Source organism: Nomascus leucogenys, chromosome 19 (assembly GCF_006542625.1).
Source record: "Nomascus leucogenys isolate Asia chromosome 19, Asia_NLE_v1, whole genome shotgun sequence".
Taxonomy (NCBI): domain Eukaryota; kingdom Metazoa; phylum Chordata; class Mammalia; order Primates; family Hylobatidae; genus Nomascus; species Nomascus leucogenys.
Genome location: NC_044399.1, coordinates 75,800,167 through 75,823,810, shown reverse-complemented (window position 1 = coordinate 75,823,810; position 23,644 = coordinate 75,800,167). Strand labels below are relative to the sequence as shown.

The 23,644-nt window shown below is 55.8% G+C and overlaps 1 protein-coding gene across 1 annotated transcript; it reads right to left on the bottom strand.

Annotated features, from left to right (window-relative positions):
* Positions 1-4,893: 4,893 nt before the first annotated feature.
* Positions 4,894-15,683, bottom strand: LOC115831460 (TBC1 domain family member 3I-like). Its single transcript, XM_030799539.1, has 14 exons — positions 15,433-15,683; positions 13,923-13,995; positions 13,680-13,762; positions 12,353-12,392; positions 11,801-11,881; positions 11,232-11,349; positions 10,818-10,914; positions 9,521-9,569; positions 8,876-8,996; positions 8,068-8,162; positions 7,611-7,682; positions 7,049-7,148; positions 6,531-6,680; positions 4,894-5,559 (listed from the first exon to the last, which is right to left on the bottom strand). Exons 1-14 carry the CDS (start codon positions 15,612-15,614, stop codon positions 5,066-5,068), a joined length of 1,755 nt encoding a protein of 584 aa, XP_030655399.1. The 5' UTR covers positions 15,615-15,683; the 3' UTR covers positions 4,894-5,065.
* Between the last annotated feature and the right edge of the window lie 7,961 nt (positions 15,684-23,644).

The following is a 23,644-nucleotide window of genomic DNA, read 5'->3' as shown; positions in this document are numbered from 1 at the left end:
AAAATCCCACAGAAATTAACTGAGGAGCCTCTAAATATCAACAAAATTATCACTTGATAGACTAGAATTAAACAAGCACATGATTCTAAGAAATGGCACAAGTGTATTAATCATAAAATAAAATTTCTACATGAAACATTCAGCCATTCTAGACCATTTCTGTCTGTGCAGACTCATCTTTTCCTGTGTTTTGCAAAGCCCAGCTAGAGCAAGCAAGTTCTTCCCAATGGGTTTTTCCCATCTCTGGTTGCTTGGCTGGCTGGGCTTCCCCTACAAACCCCCTTCCTTTCCCCTAGGCAGGGCCCGGTGTCCCCATCCTGCGGAGTTGAGCTCATGAGGGCATCTGACCAGGAGTAGCTATTCCTGGTGCTATTGTCATTGTCCTGTTTGATGTGTGAACATGACTGCTGGCTCTACAGAGATTTGGCAGGTAGCAAGGAGGTTTCTTTTCAAATCTTCCTTTGGAAGTCAGACTTGGTGAGGATCTTATGCCCACTTTTTCCTAGCTCTGTGGTGTCAGGCAAAGTCTCAGTTTCTGCAAATTGGGGTTAAGAATTCATACCTCACAGCAGTCTTTTGATAAATAAATAAGATCTTAAGTGTCAATTATTCCACTAGAAAGTGCACAATTACTTTGGTCTTCATCCTGGAGGTCCACTGACAAGCCTCATGCAAACCTGTGGCCCAGTTCATAAAGTGTTTTTTTTTGTTTGTTTGTTTGTTTTTTGAGACGGAGTCTCGCTCCGTCACCCAGGCTGGAGTGCAGTGGCGCAATCTCGGCTCACTGCAAGCTCCGCCTCCCGGGTTCATGCCATTCTCCTGCCTCAGCCTCTCCGAGTAGCTGGGACTACAGGCGCCCGCCACCACGCCCGGCTAATATTTTTGTATTTTTAGTAGAGACGGGGTTTCACCGTGGTCTCGATCTCCTGACCTCGTGATCCGCCCGCCTCGGCCTCCCAAAGTGCTGGGATTACAAGCGTGAGCCACCGCGCCCGGCCTTCTTAATTTTTTTTTAAGAGATAAAGTCTCACTCTGTCACCCAGGCTGGAGTGCAGTGGTGCAATCATGGCTCACTGCTTCCTGGAACTCATGGGCTCCAGCAATCCTCCTGCCTCAGCCTCCTGACTAGGTGGGACTATAGGCACACGCCACCGTGCCTGGCTAATTTCTCTGACTTTTCTCTAGAGACAGGGTCCACCCATGTTTCCCAGGCTGGTCTCAGACTTCTAGACTCAAGTGAACCTGAACCTCCCGCCTCGACCTCTCAAATTGCTGGGATTACAGGTGTGAGCCACCACACCCGGCCTTCATTTCTTATGTGCCATGCTACTACAAAACATCATTATTAGGGGCAGCAGGATGGAAGGTGTAGGAGGACGCTGTAGTGCCTTTACAATATTTCTTTTTTTTTTTGAGACAGAGTCTCGCTCTGTCGCCCAGGCTGGAGTGCAGTGGCGCAATCTCGGCTCACTGCAAGCTCCACCTCCCGGGTTCACGCCATTCTCCTGCCTCAGCCTCTCTGAGTAGCTGGGACTACAGGCGCCCACCACCACGCCCGGCTAATTTTTTGTATTTTTAGTAGAGACGGGGTTTCACCGTGGTCTCGATCTCTTGACCTCGTGATCCGCCCGCCTCAGCCTCCCAAAGTGCTGGGATTACAAGCGTGAGCCACCGCGCCCGGCACACCCGGCTAATTTTTTGTATTTTTAGTAGAGACGGGGTTTCACCGTGGTCTCGATCTCCTGACCTCGTGATCCGCCCGCCTCAGCCTCCCAAAGTGCTGGGATTACAAGCGTGAGCCACCGCGCCCGGCACACCCGGCTAATTTTTTGTATTTTTAGTAGAGACGGGGTTTCACCGTGGTCTCGATCTCTTGACCTCGTGATCCGCCCGCCTCAGCCTCCCAAAGTGCTGGGATTACAAGCGTGAGCCACCGCGCCCGGCACACCCGGCTAATTTTTTGTATTTTTAGTAGAGACGGGGTTTCACCGTGGTCTCGATCTCCTGACCTCGTGATCCACCCGCCTCGGCCTCCCAAAGTGCTGGGATTACAAGCATGAGCCACCACGCCCGGCCTGCCTTTACAATATTTCTGTATATCTAAAATCATTTCAACAGGAAACATTTATTTCAAAACGTGAAGGTGGTTCTCCTTCCATGAATTTAAAGTACAAAGGCAGGCTCATGGTGTCGTCAAAACCTTCACGTTTTGAAATAAATGTTTCCTGTTGAAATGATTTTAAATATACAGAAATATTGTAAAGGCACTACAGCGTCGTCCTGCACCTTCCATCCAACTTCCCCTCATAATGACGGTTTATTTTTATTTTATTTTATTTTTATTTATTTATTTATTTATTTATTTTTGCACACAAAACAAACATTTTCTAAAAGTACATACTAACAAAAAGATGCATATCAAACATATTAGGAAGGTTGCACATGGGAAGACGGGGAATAGAAATGGGGGGTGGGAATTAAAGAAAATAAATGAGAGAGGGACTTTGTATGGATCAATGATAATAACTCAATCCTCTATTTGACAAAGAAGAAGGAGAAGGAAGAGGAAGAAAAAGAAAGTGGGATAAAGGATCAGAAAGGGAGGAAAATAGAAAAAATTAGAGTATGACTCCAGGGTAGACCTGTTTTGTTGTCGCTTGGTTCGTTGGTTGGTTTGACAGTTGTATTTTTCATATGTTTCGCCATGTTGGCCAGGCTGGTCTCGAGCTCCTAGCCTCAAGTGATCAACCCGCCTGAGCCTCCCAGAGTACTGGGACCACAGGCGTGAGCCACCACGTCCAGCCCCCACATTGCTTCTGGCTCTGTGGTAGACCTCCCAGACGGGGCAGCCGGGCAGAGGCGCTCCCCACATCCCAGACGGGGCGGCCAGGCAGAGGTGCTCCTCACTTCCCAGACGGGGCGGCCGGGCAGAGGCGCTCCTCACTTCCAGACGGGGCGGCTGGGCAGAGGTGCTCCTCACTTCTTCACAGACGGGGCGGCCGGGCATAGACGCTCCTCACTTCCTAGATGGGGTGGGGCCGGGCAGAGGGCTCTTCACTTCCAAGACGGGGCAGCCGGGCAGAGGTGCTCCCCACATCCCAGACGGGGCGGCCAGGCAGAGGCGCTCCTCACTTCTTCACAGACGGGGCGGCCGGGCAGAGGCGCTCCTCACTTCCCAGACGGGGCGGCCGGGCAGAGGCGCTCCTCACTTCCCAGACGGGGCGGCCGGGCAGAGGCGCTCCTCACTTCTTCACAGACGGGGGGCCGGGCAGAGGCGCTCCTCACTTCCCAGACGGGGCGGCCGGGGCAGAGGGCGGCTGCCTCCTCACTTCCCAGACGGGGCGGCGGGCAGAGGCGGGGGGGGCCGGGCAGAGGCGCTCCTCCACCATCTCACCAGACGGGGCGGCCGGGCAGAGGCGCTCCCTCCCGGGCCCCAGGCGCTCCTCACTTCCCAGACGGGGCGGCCGGGCAGAGGCGCTCCTCACTTCCCAGACGGGGCGGCCGGGCAGAGGCGCTCCTCACTTCCCAGATGGGGCGGCGGGCAGAGGCGCTCCTCACTTCCCAGACGGGGCGCCGGGCAGAGGCGCTCCTCACTTCCCAGAGGGCGGCCGGGCAGAGGCTCCTCACTTCCAGACGGGGCGGGGCAGAGGCGCTCCTCACTTCCCAGAGGGGCGGCCGGGCAGAGGCGCTCCTCACTTCTTCACAGACGGGCGGCCGGCAGGCGCCCCCCCCCCCCCCCCCTCCTCCCAGAGGGTGGCCGGGCAGAGGCGCTCCTCACATCCCAGAAGGGGCGGCCGGGCAGAGGCTCCTCACTCCCAGACGGGGTGGCCGGGCAGAGGCGCTCCTCACTTCTTCCCAGATGGGGCGGCTGGGCAGAGATGCTCCTCACTTCCTAGATGGGGTGGCGGCCGGGCAGAGGCGCTCCTCACTTCCCAGACGGGCGGCCGGGCAGAGGCGCCCCTCACATCCCAGAAGGGGCGGCTGGGCAGAGGCGCCCCTCACTTCCCAGATGGGGCGGCTGCGCAGAGGTGCTCCTCACTTCCCAGACGGGGCGGCCGGGCAGAGGCGCCCCTCACATCCCAGAAGGGCGGCCGGGCAGAGGCGCCCCTCACTTCCCACATGGGGCGGCTGCGCAGAGGCGCTCCTCACTTCCCAGACGGAGCGGCCGGGCAGAGGCGCTCCTCACTTCTTCACAGACGGGGCGGCCGGGCAGAGGCGCTCCTCACTTCCTAGATGGGGTGGCGGCCGGGCAGAGGGGCTCTTCACTTCCAAGACGGGGCGGCCGGGCAGAGGTGCTCCTCACTTCCCAGATGGGGCGGCCGGGCAGAGGCGCTCCTCACTTCTTCCCAGATGGGGCGGCCGGGCAGAGATGCTCCTCACTTCCTAGACGGGGTGGCCGGGCAGAGGCGCTCCTCACTTCCCAGACGGGGCGGCCGGGCAGAGGCGCTCCTCACATCCCAGAGATGGGTGGCCGGGCAGAGGCGCTCCTCACTTCTTCCCAGGGAGTTTACTGCAGCGGGGGCCACAGAGGGAGGGAGGGAGGGAGGGAAGGAGGGAAGGAGGGACGGAAGGAAGGAAGGGAGGGAGGGAGGGAGGGAGGAGGGAGGGGAAGGAAGCCCTAATGATGTTTTGTAGTAGCATGGCACATAAGAAATTCAGGCTGGGTGTGGTGGCTCACACCTGTAATCCCAGCAATTTGAGAGGTCGAGGCGGGAGGTTCAGGTTCACTTGAGTCTAGAAGTCTGAGACCAGCCTGGGAAACATGGGTGGACCCTGTCTCTAGAGAAAAGTCAAAGAAATTAGCCAGGCACGGTGGTGTGTGCCTATAGTCCCACCTAGTCAGGAGGCTGAGGCAGGAGGATTGCTGGAGCCCATGAGTTCCAGGAAGCAGTGAGCCATGATTGCACCACCGCACTCCAGCCTGGGTGACAGAGTGAGAGTTTATCTCTTAAAAAAAATTGAGAAATGTAACATGAGTACAATCCTATTAACTAAATAATAAGGCCCTGAGGTGGGAGTGCACTGCTCCTCGTCCCTCGCTGAGAAGGAGGTGTCCTGGTCGGAATCAGTGCTGGGTGCACTGCAGGGCCCGGAAGTCCATGGCCACGTTGTTCAGTTCGGCGAAAGCCAATCTCACTCCGTCGGCAGAGTGTTCAGCCTGCCGGCAGGTGGCCAGCTGGTCCTCCTGGGATATGGCACGGACCCTGCAGCTCTGTTGGAAATCATAATGGAGAAACCAAGGGTCCCCTACATCCAGGTCCGTCGGGAGACAGGGCATGGAGTTCCACCGCAGCAGTCTCCAGGAACCCTGAGGTCCTCCCTGAGCCAGGGCCGGGCTGAGCACACACTGAGTGCCCACAGGGTAGGTGTCTTCCCAGACAGCCCCACCAGGACGGGGTGTGGAAGAACGAGGTGCCCTTGGCAGGGAAGCTGACCAAATGGGCTGCTGGAACTGGCCTGGTGGGCCTGGAGGGGCCTGCCTGTCCCCCTTGCAGAGGGTCTTGCCACCACGTGAAGCTGGCACAGGCCTGGGTGCCGAGGACCCTTGCTCGGCTTTGGCTGAAAGGAAAACAGACGTGGTCAGCGTCTCCAGGGAGCCCATGCAGGCCTTTCCGGGCTGGGCCCCACCTGCCTGCATCTCTGTAGTCCTCGGGGTCTCTCTGTGGCCCCCGTGGCCTGACACTGAGGACAAGCCTGTAGTCTGCTGATCCCAGAGGGGGGGGTGTGTGCTGCCTGGCGTGGGGAAGCTGTCGTGGCATGGCGGGTGGCTCCTGGGACTGCCCCCAGGGTTGGGACTGGCTGTGGGTTTCCTGCCACACACATTCGTCCCAGGGCTGTTGGGCCTGAGATACAGCCCCCAGTCAGAACTCAGATGGGAGGGTCCTTGGATGTCACCCAGCCCCTTGCCACCTCACATGGGGACCCGTCTCTGCAGTGGGTTTTTGGGCCCGGACATGGGTCACCCTCTGCCCTCCTGGGCTGCCCAGTCCATGCCAGGACTGACTGTTCCCACATCGGGCTGAATTCTTGGCTCTGGCTCTGGGCCCGGGGTCCCGCCTGTGCCCTCTCCCTGAATGCTCTGGGGGTCAGGGACCCCCAATTCCCTTGTCTCCCTGGCTTAAGGCTTGTTGTCCTGGCAACCTTGGTGGAGCGTGCAGGAGTGAGGGGCCTCTGCTGCTCTCTGAGGCTGTGGGTGCTTGCAGGGAGAGGCAGGGTCTCCCACAAATGGGTCTGGCTCCTCTAGTAACTTTGAGGGCCCTGTGAGGGGGAGAGCGTGGAAAGTGGGGGGGCTTGAGGGAGGGTCTTGCTCACATCCCCCTCCTGCGTGCACCACACGTCCAGTACACAGGCACTGAGCGCCTGCCCTGAGGACCGGTGGGCCTCCTGTACTTTCTTAGAGTCCAGGAGGAAGAGGAGGAAGAAAAGGTGAAGAGGAAGGCCCAGGTAGTAGGATTGTGGGTCCCAGGCACTCCCCCACTATTGACTGCCCCAGAGGGTGACATGGGAGGGGACACGGCACTGGAGCCCACCTGGGGGTGGCAGGTCCGCTTGCTTCCTCCCTCGTTTGTTCACAGAGGCCCTGAGGTGCTTGAGCACCGTGTCATCATCCCTGGCCCAGTGATGGCAGAAATGGCTCGCGATGCATGCGCACAGGCCGGAACTGGTCTCCTTGAGGCGCTCTAGGGACAGGGTGCACATCAGGCCAGAAGAGTTCCCTGGCAGGGGGCCAGCCCATACCCCGTGGCCACTTCAGCCTCTCACTGGGTGGTGCTGGATCCTTTTGTGGCCACCCCAGGGGTCCAGATGTGCACAGGAGGCTGTGACTGGGGGCGACCTGGGCAGGGAAGTGCCCGCCACACTCCTGACTTTCATCTGGGTCATGTGGGGGATGGGCTCGCTGTCACAGTGCCCTTCCCGGCCCACCTGGCCAGACCTCCCTCTGAGCCAGAACAGGGGACCGTGAGGACAGTGTGAGGAAGCTGCCCTTGGGCCAGTCGGGGTCTGACCCCGGGGCTCCCCAGGCCCCATTAGGCACACGTAGACTTACTCTTCTGCACCTCAAATGCAATGCTGGTCATGTGCATCAGTGCTTCTTTTCCTTGTAGCAGGTAAACGTCCCACAGGCGCAGGGTCAGCCCGAGAGAGATCTGTGGAGACAGCAGGCGTGGGAGAACCTGGCCCTTCCAGGTTGGGGCTGCTGGCTTGAGCTGTGCCCATTGGGGTTTCAGTCCCCAGAGTCAGTGGCCTTCCCCATGAGCGTCGCCTGGGCCCTCCAGGAGCTGGGTCAGGCAAGGTCTTGCAGCTCCTCATGGGGGGCACTCATATGAGTGGAGATGTGGCTCCTGGAGAGAGGGGCTTGCCCAGCGCTTGAGGCTTCCCTGAGCCCTCTCAAGTCGGGTCCTGGCCCAGTCTGCCCATGAGGCTGGGCCTGAGCCCCAGCCACTGCCCTGGGATGACCCCTCTTGGGCAGAGGGTTTTGCTTGCGTGTCCTTCGGGGACCCGCCTGAGCCTCCTGTGCGCTGGGGGTGAGCCAGACTGCCGGACTGAGGAAGCAGGGCACTGCAGGGCAACGAGGGTCCCTGAGCCAGGGTCTCCCTATGCCGCCTTACCTTCATTAACGTCCGGAGAAGCCAGCCTAACGAGAGATGCTGCCCGCATAGACCAGCGTCTATGTCCTGGTCCTGATGGGAGCAACAGAGGTGCTCAGGCCACTGGGCTGCCCTAAAAACCTCCCTCTTCCAGGGCCTCTGAAGAACCTATGCCTAGTGCAGAACACTGGGCAGTGTCCAGGGCTCCCCGCGACACCGTCCCCTTCCCACACTCTCGGTGGACACACTGCCCTTTGCCCTGCTCTGCGGGAGCTGGGGCCCCATCCCTGTGCCTCTGTCTCCTCCAGGGCAGGAAAGGAAACCAACTCCCAGCCCATGGAGAACCCGGCATCCCAGGTCAGGCCCTGGCTGGGACTCAGCCAGTCACCAGCCCCACGAGGGGCTCCAGCCCCCCTGCTCCTCCAGCCCCATGGGATGCAGGGCCTCTGGGGAAGAGCCGAGGGGACCATAAACTCACCAGATGCCACATGGTCTTGGGTTGTGACGTGGGTACCACATGCTCCTGATGGTCTTGGAGCCCCTGGACTGTCCCGCCATTTGGGCTGTGGAATCCTGAGAAGCCCCCAGCCCATCATGAAATCAGAGCCTTCCCCCAAGATGTGGAGCCATCAGCTGCAAGAGCTGGGCAGCTTGAGAGGCCCCCAAACCCGAAGGCCTCCCACCCTCCCATCTGGTGACCCCACCTTTCGGCCTTTACCCTGGGGAGGTGGGGCGGGAACATCCCCTGGAGCCTGGCTGGAGGTTCCCCTGGAGGCCTCCTGGGCCAGGGTGCAGAAGGGGCAAGCCTGACTTTGAGGCCACAACAGGGCAGCCAGAACAGTGTGGGTACTGGGCTTCCTGGTCATCTCCTGGAAGTGGGGTCGGGCCAGGGGACACGGGATGGCGAGATGCTGCCACCTGGGCTTGGTCGGCCCATTCGTGCGCACCAAGGGCAGCGGGAGCCCCGGCAGCTGGAGGGCAGGAGGACTCTCAGGGAGGGGAGAGTCAGCTGCACAGAATCAGAGCCGGAGGGCGTGGCTCCGGGACACAGAGGGTGGCCAGGGGAGGATGAGATGCCCTCTGCTGATGGGGTTGAAAGGTGTCTGACTTGGGCTGTGGGGGGCCAGCTGCAGACTCCTGTGGGACCCTCAGCAGAGACGTCCTAAAGGCTCCCAACGAGCTGGCGACACAAGGAGGGTGCCTTGGCTGAAAGCCGAGATCACCTGGCCACAGTGGCCGTCCCCGGGTCTGGCTCCGTGAGGCCCCAGGGGCAGCTGTTCACCTACCCTGCAGGGAGTGCCTCTCACTGGCCAGCAGCTGCACCAGGGCCCAGAATGCGTCCTCCTCAGGCAGATACAGGAGGAACAAGGCGGCGATGTGGCTCAGGTTCCTGCAGTAGCCCACCTCCTGCAAGAGCCAGGGTCACCATGGAAGGACATCAGCTGGGAGGGCTGAGGTCACCTGGGAGGACTCATGTCATTGGAGAGGGCAGAGGTGACTGGACAAGCTTCCTCTGAAGAAGAGGCTTCCTCAGGATGCAAATTCATTTCATGACAAGAGCCAAGTCCATCAGGCACTTCAGCACCTTGTCCAAAATGTCTCCTGAGACCACCATCCTGCGTGTGACGTGCCAAGCTCCCAGGCTTTGGGGCAGCCCCAGGAGGAGGGCGTCATTTCGTGTTCTGAGAAGTGGTGGTCAGGCCCAGGTGACACCAGGAGTCCAGGCCCCAACTCCTTTGTGTCTCAGCTTGACCCCTTGACACCACCCCCTTGCTTGGAGGTTTATGCCAGCGGGGAGCTGGAATTCTACCTCCTATAACCTGGTGGGTCACAAATACTAACTTTAAAAGAAGCAACGACACCCCCACCAGACACCCACTCCTGTGAATATGGAAATACGGCCCGGGAACCTCACTGCCGGGAATACTCACCGGGTTATACTCCGCATATGCCAGGAGTATGTAGAAGAGTTCCCGCTGCCTAGGAAACAGAGAAAGGGGGCTATGGTTTGGTTTGTGCAGATGCTGTTTGTTTCACTTTGTCTACAAATCCTAACAACAAATCCCATTTCACGTTCAGATGATTCACCAGAAAAGCAGTGAGCTCTTCAGGACCTGAGACTGTTGAAGAAATGTTTCAGTAAAATCCACATCCGTGACATGCAAATAGCCCAGTTGTACAGTGAGTTGACCGATCCATTTCACTCCGAATGATTTTTTTTTTTTTCCAGTTTGCACACACGCCAGTTCAGTCTCTGGGTGTACAGTTCCTCCACAGTTCCAAACCAATGTGCAGAGTCTCCCGGCCACCGCTCCAGCCCCTCCTGGAGTGACTCCTTCATCCTCCAAGTCTCCAGAGTGGCCCCTATGCACCCAGCCTCTCCCCAATTCGTCAGCCCCTGGCCACCCAGACTGCTTCTCAGTTCCTGTGGTTTGGCCTTTTCCAGAATGGCCTAGGAATGGGAATGCTACTGTGGTAGCTTATTGGGTCTGGCTTCTTTCCCTTAGCAAAATGCATCTAGGATCCACCCACGTTGTGCGGGCATCACTGGCTCGTTCCCTTTTCTCGCTGGGTCTTCCGTTTGAAGGGAGGACCAGCCTTGCTCTCCCCATGACGTGTTGAAGGCCGTCCCCGAAGGCTCGGTGTGTGAGTGACGGTGAATCAAGCAGTGAACCTGGCATGCAGGTTTCATGTGGATGTCAGTTTCCAAATCAGTGGGTTCAATATCTGTGACACCTTGGGGACACTTGGTTCAAGTCCATTGAGCTTTGTGAGCCACTGCCCAACTGGCTGCCAACGTGGCTGTGCCGTGTCATGTTCCCAGCAGACCTGGATGAGAGTTTCCAGGACCCATAATTCTCCCAGCGTTTGGTGCTGTCAGTGTTGTCTGGGTAGGCTCATGGGCCCTCCATCCTGCCACCCTCCCGTGGGTCCTACCACGGGTCCCCGTGGGTCAGGGAGAGCACCTTTCACCATTGTGCATGATTTTCTTTGCTGTCTTCTGTCTCCTCAGGATCCTCCTGGGCTCTGGCCCCACATGTTCCAGCCTGGCCCAGGGCTTGGAACCAGGGAGGTGCTCGGTTCATGGTGCCGGCTGCTCCCTGGGCCAGGAGAGCTCTTGGGGCTCTGTCATCCCTCCTGGGTGACCCTGGCTTCTGCTCCGGGGAAGTCCCCATCCCTCTCATTCACCCCATCTCCGCTGGGACCCTGTGGCTCTCGTAGGCTTACTTGGCTCCATATCGACGCCTGAAGAAGACATGCTTCTGGGGAGTCCTGCTAACATCCCGGTCGATCTGATGGATGTGTTCAGATGACCTCTGCCCTTCTCCTTCATGAGCTGTAGGGCAGGGCCAAGAGGAGGAAGCAGCCTCAGAACACATGGAAGACTCCCTGCCCCAAATGGCAGTCAGCCCACGGTCAGCACTTCGGGAAGGAAGGTTTCCTTCTGCAGAAAGCTGCTTTTTGGCTTGTTATTGAAGCCAGGGAGGGTCACCAGAGCCGAGTCTGTCTGTGGTGACTATGCCACCGTCCATGCCCAGGATGTGCATCTGACCATCCTCCCCCATGCCCCCCAGGGTGGGTTTGATGTTCCCTCCAGCTGGAGACCTGGGCCCCTGACACGGCCTGTCCCGTTTGTTGTGCTCTGGCTGAGGTACCTTGTATTTGCCGGGTTTTTTGATTTGATTTCCTGAACGTTCAGGAGGACTGACCATGCCGGCCCGGATGTTCCTGGGAATCCCTTGTATGTGCGACCTATGAGCTGTGGGCAGAAAACAGTCTGGTGTTACAGGCCACGGGGTGACCCCAGTGAGGACCAGAGCCCGGGGATTCTGGGAATTGTCGGTTTTGGCCCCATGATTCCTCAGTAGAGGTGAGATCGAGCTGGGACAGGGTCTCCCTTCCCAGGACTGAAAGAGTGGATGGACACTCAGAGTCAAACTCTGATCTGAACCTTTTTCTTCCTTCGGGTCACCAGGGCATCCCTAGCCTTCAGCTCCAGGTGGTCCCAGCCCTAGATTCAGATTCCCTCCCAGCAAGGTGACGCTTGCACGAATAGGCAGGAAAACTGGCGACCAGGCCTGCAGTCCTCTGGGCGAGGACAGTGTGCCATGCGCCCTCTGAGAGGCTGACGGTGCCAGGCCACAGCCATGGGTGCCTGTCCCCTGTCTCTGCAGAGAGTGCTTCCGGGGGCCTCTCCCTCCCCACATTACCTTTTCGCTGTTCTTGTACATCTCCCATTTGCCCAGCATCTCCAGCCACTTGCTGTTTCTCCTTGTCTCCCGCCGAATTCGCTGTCAAATGAGGAATGTTGGAGTTAGTGGAGCTGCCGGGCTTCCCAGAGCTGCCCGTGGATGCTGGGTCTTGGGCTCTGGAGCCCTGGTGGGACCCAGCTGGAAGGAGCCAGGGAAGGGCAGACCCTAAGGGCTGAGAGCCTTTGAGCAAATGAACACCAGTGGGCTGGCTTTGGGACCCCGGGATGTGCCATCCTCAGCCACAGACACACCAGTCTTAGGTCCCAGCCTCTAGGTGGGGTCCTGACACAAGCGGGCAGCCACCCCCAAGCCAGGACTGTGGTTCTCACTTTGGAATTGTATCAAACTGCCAAAGTTAAATCAACCTGGGGTCAGGTCTCTGCTGCCCCTCCCAGTGACAGAGTGTTGCCCTCACCCGCCACCGCCCAGGCCAGCTGCTTCCTCTGCCTCACTGACCACCCGCCCAGTCCTACGTCCCTGGACCAGCCCCTCCATGCATCAGGCTCTTACCTTTGCCTCCCGCGCAGTCAGAGGAGGCAGCTCCGTCTCACTGTAAGGCAACCCAGGCAGCTGAGGACCTGCACAGGGCCTGGAGCCGCCCCAGCCTGGGAGCCAACCCCCAGAAAGGACTGGCTCTGTCCCTACCCAGCTCAGGGCTCAGCCCGGGAGAAGGCACAGGGAAGGGAGGACAAGGGCCTTCCTGTGGGGCTGACTCCCAGGAGGGGCAGGACCTGGGAGAAGAAGGAGTGCAGGGACAGCCTGGCTGGGGTTACTGGGGCCCCTGGCGTGGGGGGTGGTCAGGCTGCACAATGGGGCTGCCCATCCTGGACTTGAGGTGGTGCTTTCTGCTGGAGCTGAGAAAGGTCAGCCCTGAGATGGGAGGGGGGCCGCCCAGGGTGGCGACCGGGCCCTGACAGGAATCCCTCAGGGACCGACCACATCACCCCGCCAGGGTCAAGGGAGCCTGCCCTGAGACCTGCCCGGTGTACTCTGGGTGCACCAGGGGCCCATCCCACTTGACAGCCCCAAGGCTCTTGCAGGCTCTGACCTCCCAGCATCCACCTGCCTCTCCCTGCATCTGAGCCACACACCCTGCGTTTCAGAAGTGGCACGGCTCATCAGCTCCCTCCCACCCTACTTCCCCCGGGATCCGCTGTCTCTCCATCCTCTGATCCCTGAGGGATGGGCTCCAGGCTGGGCTCCTCTTACCTGGCCCCAGATCCCTTCCCAGCACCAGACCCAGGGTCTTTAGTCACAAGCCCTGCTGCCTCCCCGGCCTCACCCTGAGATGCCCAGAGTGGGGCCCTGCCCGTGTTCTCCCCCATTCTCTTAGGGCCAAAGCCCCCACTGTCCCCACACCTTTCCCCCTTCCCCATGGGGACAGTGAGGGCTGTAGCTCTAGGGAAATGGGGGAGGACAGGGGCAGGTGGGCTCTGAGAGACCTGCTGGACAACAGCCCCGAGGCTGGGCCAGGTGTCTCCTCACCCTGTGGCCACAACCCTTGGATCTCACTGGGGTTGTCTCCTGGTAGACAGGGCCAGACCCTCAGGCTGCCCCGCTCCTCTTGTGCTAACTTGCCGACAGAACTGCTGAGAGCCCAGGGGCCTGACCTAGCCCAGTCTCCATTCTCACTGGCTCCCTAGATGGGCCTTGCACCTCTGGCCTAACAACAACCTCGGGCTGGACGTGCAGGGGAGCCAGGGGGAGTTCTGACCCTGGAAAGGAGGTTGACCCGAGCTGGCGAGACATGTCCTGTGTCAGAAAGGCCTTTCTAAAACAAACCCATCCCTGAGCTGAGACAGATGCTTTAGGGGTGAGGGGAGCACAGAGGACTCACTGCACAATCCCAAAGCGATCAATGTTTTCGAAGATTCCAACAAGCACAGGCCCCTTGTCCTCTGGCAGCCCAGCTCGGTGCCCCTGTAACCCAGAGGGAGCCTTGGTGAGGGGTCCAAGGTAAAGGGTGCAATGGCCTGGGGGTATTGGCCACCTGTCCCTGCCTGTGCTCCTAGGGAACCCAGGACCCTTTGACCAGGGCGCACTGGAAGAGGCCTCCTCCAAGAAGCAGACCGAACTGTACCTGTTCATGTTTCCTGATGATGTCCTCTCGCTCCTGCGCCCGCCAACTATCCACATCCTCCACCACGTTCATCCTGTGAGACAAAATTGGCTAAAGGTTACACTGTACCCGACAGCTTCGGAGAACACCTGAACCACTCCCACCGGGCTCCCAGATGTGGTTGGTTGTGTAACCTTCATTCCACCACTGCACTCTGGTAAAAATGGCCCACACCTCCATGGGTCTCTGCAGTCTGAAGCCACAAGCAGGGGTGAGCATCTTCCCAAGGACTCGAGAAGAGTGGGACCTGGACAGAGAATCCCGTTTTCCCCTTATGCCATGAAACGGGCACATACCTGCCCCGCAGGTTGAACGGTGTCCACCTGCCAAGGGTGAAGGGCCTGTGATGGGCTATTCCAGGGTTGTGGATGCGAACTGGGGTCAGGCACCAGAGGTCTCTGTACGATCGGCCTCCTGGGATACTCAGGGCCACAGAGATGCCCAGTTTCCTATGGGGAACAAGATCTCTCCTGACTGCTCCATTCTACCTCGATCATCACTTGGGCTACCGTGGCCCTTCCGTCTAACCAGCGAAGCTGCTTTAGGAATAACGCCATTTGAGCGGGAGTGTGTTTGGTTTTGGGGATGAGGGATGAAAATGATCTACTGCCTCCAAAGCAGCCACTGCGCTCATGGAAACCACGTCTCTCGGGGAGGGACTGTGGACTCCACCATTCTGAGCTGTCCCTACAAGAGGGGCTTCATTTTCCTGGGTCACTGATGAAGAACAGTGGGTCCTTGCTCCTGGCGAACATCTAGATGGACCGTCCCTCCTGAGAATACTCAGGGCAAAAGGAAAGCGAGGCCAGACAGAATAAGAAATACCTGGGGAGAAGCCCAGTGCCTGGACCCCTTTGAACACAAGGGAAGATAGTCTCCCCTCAGCCAGCCCTCCAGGGCTCCTTCACTTTCCACAACTGCCCAAGGGCAGAAGGCTCCCCACGCCACTCCCAGACAAGGGACCGTGTGTGTCTAGTGGGTCCCACAGTGACCATCAGGACGCAGCTTAGGCCCCAGGTGTGTTCTGAGGACCCTTCCCTCCTCCCCACCCACAGTGGATCCATCCCAGTGTCTCTGCCAGGGCCAGGCTCTGCCCCATCGGGTTGGAAATCTGGGCAGATTTGGGATCTGGAGCAGGGAGGTCACAGGGTTGAGGCCTGACGTCTAGCACGGCACACAGCAGGGCTGAGAGCAAAACCCAGGGTCATGTCTGCATTTTCGGGCCGGTTACTGCCTCTCTGACCCCAGACGTCTCACCTGTCTAATGGGTACATTCGGGAACAGCACCCACTCTATGAAGCCACCGTGAGGACGAAAGAGAAAATCATCTACACAGGCAGTGTAGAACGGGCTCCCTGTGAGTGCTCAGGGGTGACCCTCCTCCTCAGTAGCTGCCCAGAGGCCAACACCGCCCGCACCATAGCCACTGTCCCCAAGTCAGCCTGGAGGGAAGAGAGCAGGTCACACTCACCTGATTCTGATCAGCTGGCCTGGGTTATGTATGCCTCTCAGGGAGAAAACCTCAGGGAGAAAACCAGAAAACTGCTGCTCACAAACACCACTGCCTGTGTGTAACTGCCGTAGAACACAGAGGCAGGCCGGACAGCGGATAGGTGCTAAGCACCAGGGGCATTCTGAGGTCATGGCACGCATCACAATGGGGCCTTGCCCGGGTCAGCAGGGCCCAGAGTCAGGGTCCTCCGCTGCCTGAGGCGTCAACATGCCTGCGTGCAATGTGTTTGTGCACGTGCGTGCACACGTGTACGTGGGTAAACATGTCTGTGCACGTGTGTGTTCCTTCTCTGGCCAGGCCCGGCTGCCCCACTCGTGTGTGCACCCAGTTCCTCATCGCTGTCAGCCCCGAGGCCCAGGGCCGGCATCAGAGCATCCATGGGTGCTCCCTAACCTCAGCCCTCCCTGCCCAGGGTGGTCCTGGGATACACATAGGGGTGGAGGGAAGTGACTGCTGCTGTTGGATCTCAGAATACAAATGCTAATACTATTACCTAATGGTCTTTTGAGCGTCTCTAATGGTATCGCTTTTTCATTTCTGACATTTTAACTGGGTATTTCTCTCCATGACCCTTGGCTATTCTAGCTAGAGGATCCTGTGGGGAAAGTGCCGGGCACACAGTAGGGGCTCACTCTTCTAGACATGTTATCTAAAACCTGGCTCATCTGTCCTTCCACCCAGGGCCTAGGGCATGCCAAATTCCAGGGGCCAGAAAGAGCTTGGGATAAAATGAACCTTCAAGGGGAGGGCTTTGACCTGGGCTGAGTCTGCCTGTGCTGTCCAACTGGAGTCTCAAGTCCTGAGGCAGGACGTCCAGATGCCCCAGTGCAGGGCCCTCCTGATCAACACCTGCTCCCCTGTACTCATTAGCAACCTCACCCACCCTACTCTCAAAGCACGCTTGGCTCTCGTATCCAGGAGCTCTGCATCTGTAGATTCAGCAACAGCAGATGGAAAATATTCAGAAAATAAATTGGATGGTTATGTTTCTGTTGAACATGTGCAGACTTTGTTCTTGTCATCATTCCCTAAAGAATACAGTATCACAACCATTTTTGTAGCTTCTGCATTGTATTACATATCATAAATAATCTAGTAATGGTCTAATGTCTACGGGAGGATGTGCATAGCTTATATGTAAGTACTACGCCATGTTATATCAGAGACTTGAGCATCCATGGATTTTGGCATTCCCAGGGACCCTAGAACTACTTCTCTGTGGATACCAAGGGATGACTGTATATACTCACTCAGGAAGGCTTCTCATTGGAGGAAGGGCCCAGTTCAGGACAGACAGGGACATCATCCCTGGACTACCGTCCATCCATCCACTCATCCATTGGCACCACCCTCTAGGACTGTCCCAATGACAGCCCTAGCAAGTGGAGACAAGAAAAAAGACTGGCTCAAATGGTACAGCTTTGAGGTCTTGGAAGATGTTGCACCAGTATGAGAATAGTGGGTCAGTTTTCTCCAGGATCCAGAAAGCATATCAGGCAGGCTCGGGGAGAGGAAAGGAGCCCGGCCTCTCCAGCAGCCAACAGGCCTGCGGTAGGATGGGGCTGGGGCTGGGGCTGGCCCTGTTTATCACTTGGGCCTCATGGGGGAAAAGAAAGAACAGGGGGCAGAGGAGGAGCATGGGGGCAGCTGGTTGCCTAAGGACAAGGGTCTCAGGGAAGGGGTATTCATTTGTTTTCACACTGCTATAAAGAAATACTCGAGACTACATAATCGATAAAGGAAAGAGGTTTAATTGACTCCCAGTTCAGGGAACTTACAACCATGGCAGAAGGCGAAAGGGAAGCAGGCACCTTCTCCACAAGGCGGCAGGAGGGAGTGAGTGGAGAACCAGGAAGTGCCACACTTTCAAACCATCAGCTCTCCTGAGAACTCCCTCACTATCCGGGGAGCAGCAGGGGGGAAACTGTCCCCAGATCCCATCCCCTCCCACCAGGTTCCTCCCTTGACACAGGAGGATTACAATTCCAGATGAGATTTGGGTGGGGACACAGAGCCAAACCCGTGAGGGTCTCAGTGTATCTTGCAGCTCCCCTGGGGCTGAGGCTGAGTACAGATCTGCTGGCCCTGCTCTACAGCACGCGGGGACTCTGCCTGTGTGCCCCCATCTGCTCTTCCTGGGGATGGTGGCTGCTTCCTCAAGAGAAGGGTGGATCTGCTCTCCTGCCACCCCTCTCCAGGGCCTTTTGGAGCCCTGGCCACGACCTCCCAGGGTAAGGCCAGGACACCGGCTCCTTGCTCTTCTTGCTGCTTGGGTGACAATCCTGGGGTCACCCATAGGCCCCATCACTGTTCCTGCTTCTAAATGGAGAGTATTTTGGCACATCTTCCTGGCGGAGTCAGGGGCCTCATCCCTGTTATTTATTCTATCTCGGTAAAGCCAGGTGAAGACATCTGGGCAAGGAGATAGTAGAGTGGCCCCCAGGAAGGGTGGGTGGAGGGCGCTGGCCTTCGGGCTTGCCTGGACCAGGGTGGGAAGGGGCAAGGTTACCAGGAAGCAGGGCTGTCACGGCTAAAATCAGGAGGCGGTAATAATGCTGGTGGGGGGACAGGGCTGTGTGGTTGGCTTGGGGTGGGGCATGAGAGCCAAGGTTTGTCAGCACGCAGAGGGGTGGCTGACTCACAGACTAGGGGCTGTGGAACCCAGTGGTTGCCCTTAGCTCCTGGATCCTGGGAGACTTCTGGAGCCTGGATGTGGGGCAGCTGAGGGGTGGAGGTGGGGCAGACAGGGGTAGGGGTGGGAGAGGAGGCCCTGCATGGCAGGGTGCAGGGTAGGAAACCGGCCAGGGGCCAGTTTGCCTTGGCGGCTCCCATCCCCATCCCCACCCCCAAGCCACCCCTACCCCTGCCCTGCTGCAGAGAGGGGCTGCTGTCCTCTGCTTTGGCCTCAGCAGATCACAGGATGGAAGCTGGCAGCCCACTTCCTGTGGGCGCACCACTCGAGCCAGCTGCGACCTGCAGTTTCTGCTTCCTGGAGTGTGAGGCGCCCACTCAGGCGAGCACGGCACACCCCACACCCCTCATTTCGAGGATGCTGGGAGGTGGGGACCAAGGTCCTGCAGCCCCGTGCTTGCGCTATGAAAGGTAGCCTAGGAGCCCTGTGTCTGCCCATCCACGTGGGGCCCCAGGAGCCTGAACAGTGGCAGAGAGATGAGGAGGGAGAGAGAAGAGGAAAAGAAGGAGAGAGAAAGAGAGATGGGGAGAAGGGAGTGAGACAGAGAGAGAGAGGAAGAGAGATAAGGAGAGAGACAGAGGAGGCTGAGAGGAAAAGGAGTGACAGAGATAGGGAGAGAGACGCAAAAGGCAGAGAGAGAGACAGGGAGAGAAGAGCATGAGTAGGAGGTCGGGTCACTCTCGATCCCAGTTCCCAGTGAAAACCGTAGGTCGCCATCACCTAACTCCGCATGCAATAAAGTCTTCTGCCTCCTGCTTACAGCCCGAGAACCCCTTCTCCGAGGGAATAAAATCTTTGACCGTTGCCCTTTCTCACCGGAGTTTGCTTGTGTCTTCTGATGAACCGTGATGTCTCACCTATCGCCTTCCTGGGCTCAAGGATACATGAAAAGTCGACGCCTCTTTTGGGGAAGCTCTGCAGTGCCTTCATCTCACTAGGCTCCCCAGGAAGCTTGTGAACTTGGCTTGAGCCCTAAGCAGCTGAGTATGTGCCGGGCCTCTGCTTTTCTCTTTCAGTAAGAGGGAGAACCAAGAAAGAGACTGAAGCGTGGTCTGCAGAGAAGGCACTTGTGCAAACACCAGGAGGATGAGGTGCCTGAGTTGTCTTCATTTCTCCTAAAAACACGCATTTCCTCCCAGGCCACCCTAGTGAGGGCATGAAGCACAGCGTGTGTGGTGTGTGTGTGTGTGTGTGTGCAGGTATATGCATGTGTATGTATGTATGTGCGTGTGTGTGTGCAGGTATATACATGTGAATGTATTTATGTATGTGCATCTGTGTGCATGTGTGTGTGCATGTGTGTGTGCAAGTATATGCATGTGTATGTGTGTGCATGTGTGTGTGTGCGTGTGTGTGTGTGTTGCAGGGCTTTACAGTGGACAGGATGTGGGAGGGCAGCTGCAGCTCCAAGCTGCAAGTCTTTCTGATAGAATGGTTAAGATTCCCTGGACCACAGAAAGAGTGTTTTCATTTGCACCTATTTTATTAGCATTTAAACCTGTATTCTTCGTAGCATGTAAAGCTTAAGTTGCTTAACTATTCTTAGAAACATTTACACCAGCGGTCTCCAAACTTTTTGGCACCAGAGAGCAGTTTTCTTGAAGACAACTCTTCCACGGACCTGGGAGAAGGGGAAGGGATGATGCAGAGATGGTTCAAGCCCATTACATTTATTGTGTGCTTTATTTCTATTATTATTTCACTGTAATATATAATGAAATAATTACACAACTCACCACAATATAGAACCAGTGGGAGCCCTGAGCTTGTTTTCCTGCAACTACATGGTCCCATCAGGAGGTGATGGGAGACAGTCACAGATCATCAGGCATTAGGTTCTCATAAGGAGCATGCAATCTAGATCCCTGGCATGCGCAGTTCACAGTTGGGTTCTATGAGAATGTAACGGCAGCACTCCTCTGACAGGTGGCAGAGCTCATGCGGTAATGCGAGGGATGGGGAGCAGCTGTTTCTACAGATGAAGCTTTGCTCACTGGCTGGCTGCTCACCTCCTGCTGTGTAGCCTGGTTCCTAACAGGTGGGGACTCCTGATTTACCCAGTAAGATAAACACATTTTTATGTTAATTGAAATTATTCACCTTGCACCACCCAAAATTATCGTGCATACCTCACCCACCCAAGGGTCCGGTAGTGCACGTTGGGAGCTGTAGACAGTAAGCCTGGAGCTCCATGGAGCATTCCATCTCTCCACCATCTGTGGGCTAACAGGCTGTGTAAGTTTCCTAGGGCTGTTTTACGGTACCACAGACTGGGCACCTTCAACAACAGAATGTTACTGTCTCACAGTACTGGAGGCCAGGAGTCCAAGATCAAGGTGTCAGCAGGGTGGGTATTTGTTTTCCACTGGACTGTTGATACATTCTTAGAAGGTTTTTGGTTGCTGTTTAGGTTAATTTCTCTTCCTTTCTGCAATTGTTCTCTTTCAGTGCTCCCTGATATTTTTCTTCTTGAAGAAGTAGCTAGTTAATTTTGTATGTTAAAATTCTTCCCCTCACCCCAAGAACTTCTGCCTTTATAATTGTTTCTTTCTTCATTTTTATTTTATACAAGATATGTGGCTGATTATATTGTTTCTGTCTGTACAGATGGAGAGTTAAGGGATAAAGAGGACAGACAGACTAGATTACCTGAAACACTGAAATGCTGTGATTTGTCCGAAGTCATACATGCATTACCTGACCAGACATATGTGCTTTTTCTCTAGAAGTATTTTGTCATTTTGAATAAAATAGGCCTTCTGAATCTACCTGAACGAAGTTGACAACTTTCAGAGGTTTTCAGTGGTGAAGAGAAACTTGGACAAGGAGATAGCTTGCACAAACAGAAAAAGCCTCATCTCTTCGGGACTCCTTTAAGGCCAGTGGTCATCACCAGGGGCAGATTAGCCTCCTTTTACCCGGGCTGGGACCTCCACCTTCTCCTCTACAGGTGTATCACCTTAGAAATCTTCTGCATCTCACGGTCACCCAACACATTTTCTCCTTCCAAGCCTCTGCAGTCTCGCGAGTTTGTCTGTATTTTTCTTCTTATAACCTACCTCGCTACCTTAGCCAGCCTGGATCTCATAGGAGATTAACGGAAATAGTCCCAACATTGGGCCTTTCCTGTGCCCCTGTCTTCCTGCTGTATCCTGGCAAAATGCCAGCCCAATCCACAGTCTGTTGTTGTGCTTCTGTATCTGAGGGCTAAAGAAAAAGCACCTAGTCATGGAGATTAACCCTGTTTTAAAGCAACTATTACGTATTTTCAGCCTCATCTGAGTACTCGGCCTTGCCTGATGCCTTTTGCTGGCCCAGCCCTGTTTAGTTCTCTCATTCTCTTCAACATCTTTAGGAAATCTTCTCCTTCCCCGTCTTGACCTTCCTGTCTCTTCACCTGATACAGAGGTTCTTAGCTCCTACTTCATCGAGAATTTTAAGGTTTTGCTGTCTTCTATAAACTGACCTATAGAGTATCCTTCTTCACCCCTTTCCTGTGGTTTTCAGGGGATGGAATATTTGTCCGGAGAAGGCCAGTACATCCATCAGACACGTGTCTCTATCCCCATTTGCTACATGAGTATTTGACTTCAGCCATCCGGTACACTGTCTGTCTCTGGTCTACACCTGCTGTCTCTGTGTCAGCACTCATTTCCGCTTTAGCCCACTGACTTCTTCCCTCACAACACTACTGAACTTGCCAATAGGCACATCGGTGATCTCCTGCATGCCAAGTCTCATGGACACTTTTCTTCATGTTGTTTGACTGCTGCTCTGCCTGACTTGATATTATAATCTCCTTTCCTTGAAACACTAGGCTACTACAGCACCACGCTTTACTGGTTCTCCGCTTACCTTCGTTACATCTCTTTTGTTTTTTTTTCCCGGGTCCCTCCAGATGTGGCCTAGGAATCCTTTGGAACACAGTGCTCCAGGCAGAAATTAGTTGGAGGTAGTTCACAAGATGCAATTTATTTGCCATCCACCCTTGCATTTCAGCTCCATTATTTGTCCTTGACATGCCTATCTATAAAAACAGTTTCTCCTTCCCAGGGATGGCAGCTAACAAGACTTAGCAAAGAGAAATGGGAATTTTCATTCACAATTTCATAGGGAAAGCAATTGGTAAGATTATTTTACTGCCAAGGGTAATACAATTAATGAGAGAGTTGAAGAAAGAGGCACGAATTCTGAAACTATCTAGAACCATCTAAGAGGTAAAGCTGAGGAGTTTTATCCATATTTGTAGGCTGTGAGTGTTCTCATAGAAGTACTCTCTGATTTATGGATATGTCACTGATTACCACTAGAATTGCAGATTGGGCACATTAAGCACGTCAGCGTAAAAATCCCTGACATTTTGGCCAGGTGCGGTGGCTCACGCCTATATTCTCAGCACTTGGGGATCCCGAGGTGGGCGGATCACAAGGTCGGGAATGCGAGACCAGCCTGACCAACATAGTGAAACTCCACCTCTACTAAAAATACAAAAGTTAGCCGGGTGTGGTGGCACGTGCCTGCAATCCCAGCTACTCAGGAGGCTGAGGCAGGAAAATCACTTGAACCCGGGGGGCGGAGGTTGTAGTGAGCTGAGATCGCACCATTGCACTCCAGCCTGGGTGACAGAGCAAGAGTCTGTCTCAACAAATAAATAAATAACTACAAAGCCCATTCTTCCAGAGTCTTGTGCCTTAAATAAAACACACACCTCTCTGCTTTAGGAAGACTGTGCAATGGCACAGCCACAGAGCTTGGTTCGGGAGGTTGAAGTGCTCTGGGGAGCATTCGTAGATCTTCCTCAAAAAAGCCTTGCCCTGGTGTTCTACCAGACAAACGCCTGCCCATCACCCAGGAAAGCTGTCCACAGTAGTCCCCCCTTACCCGCGGTGTCCCTCTCCATGGGTTCAGTTATCCACGGTCAACCACGGTCTGACAATATTAAGTGGAAAATTCTTCAAACAGTTCCCAAGTTTTCCATCGTGCGTTGTTCTGAGCAGTGTGATGGAGAGTCTCTGCCGTGCCGTCTGGGGTGCAAACCATCCCTGTGTCCCCCGCGTCCAGGCCGTAGACGCTCCCTGCTGGTCAGTCACTTGGTCATCAGATCGCCCGTCCTGGTATCACAGTGCTTGTGTTCAGGTCAGTCTTTTTTTACTTCATAAGGGCCCCAAAGCACTAGAGTAGTGATGCTGGTGGTGATGCTGGCTGTTCGGATATGCCAAAGAGAAACCGTAAGGTGCTTCCTTTAAGTGAAAAGATGGGAAGAAAACAGTCATACACTGAATCTTCTATCTGTGAAATTGTAAAGAAAAAGGAATTCATGCTAGTTTTTTTTTGCTTTTTTTTTTTTTTTTTTTTGAGACACAGTCTCACTGAGTTGCCCAGGCTGGAGTACAGTGGTGCAATCTTGGCTCACTGCAACCTCTGCCTCTCGGGTTCAAGTGATTCTCTTGCCTCACCCTTCTGAGTAGGTGAGATTAC

Bases quoted from the DNA above. Each gene is read 5' to 3' on its own strand.
- LOC115831460 (XM_030799539.1), bottom strand. From the start codon at position 15,614: ATGCGTGCCATGACCTCAGAATGCCCCTGGTGCTTAGCACCTATCCGC. The intron at 11,882-12,352 runs GTAAGAGCCTGA...CTCATTTGACAG, and splicing joins TGACTGCGCGGGAGGCAAAG to CGAATTCGGCGGGAGACAAG. The intron at 5,560-6,530 runs GTGGGCTCCAGT...TTTTCCTTTCAG, and splicing joins AGCGGACCTGCCACCCCCAG to CCAAAGCCGAGCAAGGGTCC.